Source organism: Limanda limanda, chromosome 3 (genome assembly GCF_963576545.1).
Source record: "Limanda limanda chromosome 3, fLimLim1.1, whole genome shotgun sequence".
NCBI classification, from domain to species: Eukaryota; Metazoa; Chordata; class Actinopteri; order Pleuronectiformes; family Pleuronectidae; genus Limanda; species Limanda limanda.
Window position 1 is genome coordinate 4,276,791 of NC_083638.1, and position 6,639 is coordinate 4,283,429.

General features: G+C 38.4%; 1 protein-coding gene across 1 annotated transcript; it reads left to right on the forward strand.

Moving 5' to 3' along the window:
* The first annotated feature begins 1,642 nt into the window (after positions 1–1,642).
* On the forward strand, positions 1,643–6,013 carry tmem208 (transmembrane protein 208). Its single transcript, XM_061068107.1, has 6 exons — positions 1,643–1,819; positions 3,077–3,172; positions 3,383–3,442; positions 3,540–3,676; positions 5,111–5,195; positions 5,327–6,013. Exons 1-6 carry the CDS (start codon positions 1,814–1,816, stop codon positions 5,462–5,464), a joined length of 522 nt encoding a protein of 173 aa, XP_060924090.1. The 5' UTR covers positions 1,643–1,813; the 3' UTR covers positions 5,465–6,013.
* Positions 6,014–6,639: the final 626 nt, after the last annotated feature.

A 6,639-nucleotide genomic window follows, 5' to 3' on the forward strand; every position in this document is an offset into this window, starting at 1 on the left:
GCATATGATTCAATCAATATGATTTGGTCAATCACTACACAATAATGTTTTGCATAGTGAATAATACACATTTCAATGTGAGTTGAAAAGTTGTTCTCAATATTATTGGTGAAGAATGTCATCTAAATGCTACCACCTAGTGGTATTACAAAAACATGACAGACGTTATTATCACAAACTTTGTCATTATTTAATCATGTTGGATTGTAGTTATAATCGTTTGTTGTTTGTGGAATATAAAAGTGTAATAATCACAGTACTGAGATTAAGTCAAATGCATGGTATAGTCAATTTCTTACAAGAGGTACTTCATATATTGGACTGTTTTGGAATGAAGCAGTTCATATATTAATAGTATCATTGGTTTAAATAGTGATCAATTGTCACAGTGAGAAAGTTCCAATACTTAGTGTGTTTAGTCATAATTAATATGTCTGTGGTTTTCTCCTTAGAAATCCACATAGACTAAATATGAATTTAAGATAAGGTTCCAAGTCAATACAATAAAAATTGTAAACACATGTACAAATAGACAGCAGTCTGGACTCTTTAGTGAAGAACCTTGTACTTATTACATTGCATCATGTAGAGAAGTGCAGTTTAATTTTGTGAATTGTTAAACAAAATTCCACATCAGGAATAAATGTATATTATACATGTAGTGTACAACCTGTCTTTCATCCTTGTAACAAAGATATTACATTATTCAAATGAAATGTACACACAACAAAATAACATAACATTGTACTGACAAAATGAGGAACGCTTCACGAATTTGCGCGTCATCCTTGCAAAATTTGCCTTTGAAGCTTAGGTCTCAGGGTATACTAAAATTGGAACGATACAGAGAAGATTTGCATGGTGCCAAGGGTAAAGAAAGGGAGTGTAATATGCTTTGACACGCAAATTCGTGAAGCGTTCCTCATTTTGTTTTATTTTTGTCCCAATTTTGTCCTCTTTGTCCTCTTTTTGCTCAGAATTTCATGAAAAAAGCTGGTGTTGGGCTCCCTCTTGTGGTGGACCAACAGCATCAAAGCCACCGAACTGGCCCGAAGCAGACGCTAGGTGGCGCCATGACACAAGAGAAAACCCTGGTGCAAGCTCCGTTTCTAGCAAAAATAACTAAAAGAGGAACATGTAAGAGGCTGTTTATCAACATTACGAACAATGAAGAGTAGAATTATGATTCAAACAAGAGGGAGGTTAAAATAAATCATGAAGCTGAGTAAAGACACACAAATACAGGACACCAGATTTTAAATGATATTTAATCATATATCATTCCCACACACACATAGCCCCCTACTGTACTGAAATACTCAAACTATGGTGTTTGAAAAATAAACGTGGTATTATGGTATTATGGTATTATGCTGGTGAAATAATACAGGGATGCAAAATACAATAAAATATAATACAACAAAATATAATACAATTGTAATAATGGATGGATGGACAATAAATAAAGTAAGATAAGACAAACTAAAACAAAATAAGATGAAGTAAAAGATGGGAAATGACATTAAATATAGTTACACCAGCAGATGTCGCCCCACCACCAACTGCCACGAGCCGCTCTTGCGCATGCGTCACTCGAATGAGGCCCGCCGCGGACTGATGACGTCAGTCTCCTGCGCCGGAAATGTCAAGATTCAGTATTCGCCGAGTGCTGATGTGGTCCTAGAGATTTCACGCAGCCAGATTCGTGGTTCGGTGTCTTGTGTTTTAAATGCAGTGACTCGGAGAGAGAGAGAAGAGGCGTCACCCGGAAGTTCATGTGAAGAGCGAACAGCTGTAGTCCTGTCACAGAGAGATGGCGGTGAGAGAATCACACACATGTTCAGACTACAACCCTGTAGTCCTGTTCTCTATCCAGCTGTGGTTCTGTTCTCTATCAACCTGTAGTCCTGTTCTCCATTCATCTGTAGTCCTGTTCTGTAGTCCTTTTCTCTATCAACCTGTAGTCCTGTTCTCCATTCATCTGTAGTCCTGTTCTGTAGTCCTTTTCTCTATCAACCTGTAGTCCTGTTCTCCATTCATCTGTAGTCCTGTTCTGTAGTCCTTTTCTCTATCAACCTGTAGTCCTGTTCTCTATCCAGCTGTGGTCCTGTTCTCCATTCACCTGTAGTCCTGTTCTGTAGTCCTATTCTCTATCAACCTGTAGTCCTGTTCTCCATTCATCTGTAGTCCTGTTCTGTAGTCCTTTTCTCTATCAACCTGTAGTCCTGTTCTCCATTCATCTGTAGTCCTGTTCTCCATTAACCTGTAGTCCTGTCCTCCATTCATCTGTAGTCCTGTTCCTGTAGTCCTGTTCTCCATTAATCTGTAGTCCTGTTCTCCATTAACCTCTAGTCCTGTTCTCCATTAACCTGTAGTCCTGTTCTCCCTTCACCTGTAGTCCTGTTCCTGTAGTCCTGTTCTCCATTAACCTGTAGTCGTAGAGTAAACACCTTTTCTACACCGACACATGAATTCCTACAGATTCTTCTCAGTTATAATAATTGTAATGGTTCCAAATATTTTAACAACTTCTAGAATAAAAGGCCTTGGAAGGTTATTAAAAAGAGTTAGAGTTTCTATTTGTCTGAGGCCCACTTGCTCATTTGTGAAAACACAAAAATGGCAGTTGCATTGATTTTAGTTTTTTGAGTTAACATAACAACAACAACAACAACAGTTGGCAATAATTTCCTTATTGAATTGAAGAAGAATGAATGTGGCTTTGAAGTCAATGTATTTATATGTTGAACTGCTGAAGGTAGCTAAGGGTGATACGACTGGTGGTTTATTTGATATAGATCTATTATTAAAAGCTAGAGCTTTGATTTTATTTCCCAAGTCACATGAATGCTGAATAACGATTTAGGTTTTTATTTCTAATTAGCTATAGATTAAATATCTTAACACTTGAAGACACACAAATCACACAAGTGAAGAGTTATAGTTATTTATCAAATTCCCCACCATCAGAAAGCAGGAGGTCTGGTCACCAACCAGGAGAAGTTCATGTCTGAAAGAAAAGTTGAAAAACAGACGAATTTTGCTGAACCTGCTTTTTTTGTGTTTTGCTCGACAGCCCAAAGGGAAAGTCGGCACGAAGGGAAAGAAGCAAATCTACGAGGAGAACGAGACCACGCTGAAGTTCTACACAAGAGTCATCCTCGGAGCTAACGTAAGAACACAAGTGTTGTTTTGGTTGTGTGTTTGTTCAGTGAAGAGAAAAGAATATTTTATTACATCTTCTTTACTTCACTGAGAACTGTTCTTTGTGTCTTTCCTTCTTCTCACTGGATCAGGTTTCGACACTTACTCTACAGTTGTTTAATAAATCGATGAATTGACTAAATGCTGATGCTGTGTTTAATTCTGCTCCTCACCGCAGGCGATACACATTACCGTAAATCTTTTGGTTTTCTACAGTTCATCTACCTTTTGGACATGGGTGAGTCTGCTCGATTTAAGATGATTTAAAATCCTCATATTCGCTGATCTCATGCGAGTGTCCGTTCTGGAACCTAAACCTTGTGTTGCTCCTGCAGCTGCTGCTCATGTTTGCATTAGCCGTATATGGCGGGAGTTACCGCACCATGACTGCGATGGCCAAGCCAGCGTTTGCTGAGGATGGAAGTCTCCTGGACGGAGGAATCGACCTGAACATGGAGCAGGGAATGGCAGAGTGAGTAATCTCCAAAATACAGACAGGATCCTTTTTGCACATTGTTGTTTTATCACTAAAGTATTGGGTAACTGGGAAAGTAGCATCAGAACCAGGTTGCAGGGTTCCCGCGGGGTCTTAAAAAGTCTTAAAAGGTCTTACATTTAATAATTGAAATTTTAGGCCTTAAAAAGTCTTAAAAAGGTCTTAAATTTGATTCGGCCAGAGCTGAGAAGTTAGAGGTTTTGTAGTGTAAGATGGGATGTTTAATTTCCTTCTCTGGATATGTTTTATGGAACATCCTTTTATTTCAATTTATTTTTAAGCATGTTTAATGCATGTTTAAAGCTTGTTTAAAGCTTGTGTATTGTTATTGTTATGTTGAGTGGATATAAATTTACTTTGTAAGTAATTCTGTGACTTATTTCTTCTTTCATTGTAATTTTCCTTCATACTTTTTGCCAGTATAGTCGTGAAATAGGTCTTAAATTCTATTCAAAGTGGTCTTAAAAAGGTCTTAAAAAGTCTTAAATTTATCTTGTTAAAACCTGTAGGAACCCTGTTGTTTGTGGATGCAAAATGTCTCTATGAAGATTCTCAGTGTACATACAGTAAATATCGATGGTGTCAAATGTTACTTTGCTCTCACAGCAGTGATTCGTCTTGTGAGTTATCATGAGGAGCTGGTGGATGTGTTTTTTTGCCCTGGGTTTCACCTGTCAGGCTACATTCAGTCTGTCCTTACCCTCTGATTGATGAAACATGGTGTAGACAGGAAGCTCTGCAGACAATACTCAGGACAGAAAAACACAGCTCATCATGCTCCACTGCAGAAAGTAATCACATTTATGTCCTAATTTGGATGTGACGATGTTAAATGTAAAATTCAAAATAAAAACTTGCCTCACTTCTGCATCAGTAGGGGAGAGTGTTTCTCTGTTATTCTGAATTTATTAATTCTGTATATGTTACCACAAGTAGGATAACGATATTGTTTAATTTTAATTCATTAAATTCACACTAGTGTGACTGTCACAAACACCAGTGAACTTGCACTTAAATGCACAATATTCTTTGGATCCTGTGGCAATACTTTACCTGCACCTTAAGACTACTGTTACTGCATATGTATCTATATATATATATATGTGTGTGTGTGTGTAATATTTTTCTGTTATTTGTATGTTTAATCTTGTTTTTTTAGTTTTTGTGTCAGAAAATGTAAGAAGTTTTATCCTCGTTTCTCCGTCTTCAGTCTTAAGAAAGGCACAAAGACCCTTTCATCCTTTTCCTGTTTAATATTCAAGCGTCTAAATGAATAGCAGCTTTATGTTTTTCCCTCTGGTTAAATAAACCACGGCCAATGAAACTTAACAGACACCCTTTGATGTTGAGCTGCCTCTGTTTGCACCAGTGATAATGTCTTACCTGTGTGTTTCTGTGTTCTGGTTTCAGGCACCTGAAGGACGTGGTCCTGCTCACAGCCATCGTTCAAGTGCTCAGCATCATCTCCTCTTATTTCTGGTACCTCTGGCTGCTGGTATGAGCTTTTCTTCATGTTCTTCTGTGTCTAGTTCCCCTGATAAATCTTGTGAGAAAGCTGCTGTTTTTCTGCCAAATTGTTTTCCTGATGTCTGATGATCTGATCTTGGTCCTGTGTGTGTGCTTCAGGCCCCGGCCCGAGCCATGCACCTGCTCTGGGTGAACTTCTTGGGCCCCTGGTTCATGGCCGACAACCCATCAGCGCCAGAGGAAGTGAACGAGAAGAAGCAGAGGAGACAAGAGCGCAGACAGATGAAGAGATTCTGAGGGTGCACAGCAGACGGAGCAGTATTTTTATACACAGAATCTAATATACCGATAGATAAGAACTCATAAGTTATTCAGGATGAAATTTTGTTATTCATTTATGAATTAATTATCCGAATCTGATACAGTGGAATCTTGTGTGTTCCATGTTTTCTTCCCGCCATCTCTTATAATCCAATGTTCTCCTTAAATTATGAAATGAAATGTTCCCTGTTTGGATTATGTCACTGTCTGAATATCATTTGTCCTCATGCGGAGATGTAAGAGCTTTTGTGTTGTACGGTCCCGTTACACTGCCCCCTGAGGTTCTCCTTTCTCCTACACCCTGTATACCTCCTAGAACGCAAATGAGTCCAAACTGAACTTGTTCCTTCAGTGCCACTTTTTTCATTGTGCATCTTTGTATTTTTTACTCTCTGGTCGGACAGAATTCATCGATCCTTTGTTGCACAACTGAGCGATTTCATTCTTGAGCTGGTACAATAAACTGGTTATAAATCAAGTTTTTACTTGGACGATTTTTGCAATAAAAATCTGTATCACAATGTCTTTCCAGATGAAACTTCTTTTAGTCATGCTCTCTGTGTTGTTGTTTTTCAAGCCGTGTCCGTTCAGTCACAACTTAATGAACTGAGCAAGTGTTATACATGTTCCTTGATGCTAAAAGTAGCTTTATTTGCCTTAATAAATACATTAAACACATTTTGTACTTGCTGGGACCAACTGAAAGGTTTTTCTAATATATTTCATGGAGAGTCTTAAGTCAAACATGGGATAAAAATCTGAACTAGGAATACTACTCAGTTTATAAACCCCAAATGACAACCCAGAGTTGGGACCAGGAAGCAGAGCTGCAGTGCTACACACTTCTCTTTGCTCTCTCTGGATCAGTCACACAACCCCGTAGAGACTGTGTCTGTCCACCGTCCCTTTAAATTATTTATATCAAACATTAACAGAGGGGTCAATACAAAATACAATTTCTTAAAGCACATGCATTTTGAAGCGTTGCATGCGTTTTGCCTGAAGAAAATAAATAATGACTGAGGAAATATTGACACATAGAGCTGCACAGGCTTGGACTCTGATCCTTAGACAGAAGTTTGGTGGTGATAGGACAATGCACAGTGGAGTTATGACAACATTGTCTCCTTTGGCAAAGGATGAACCTTGCC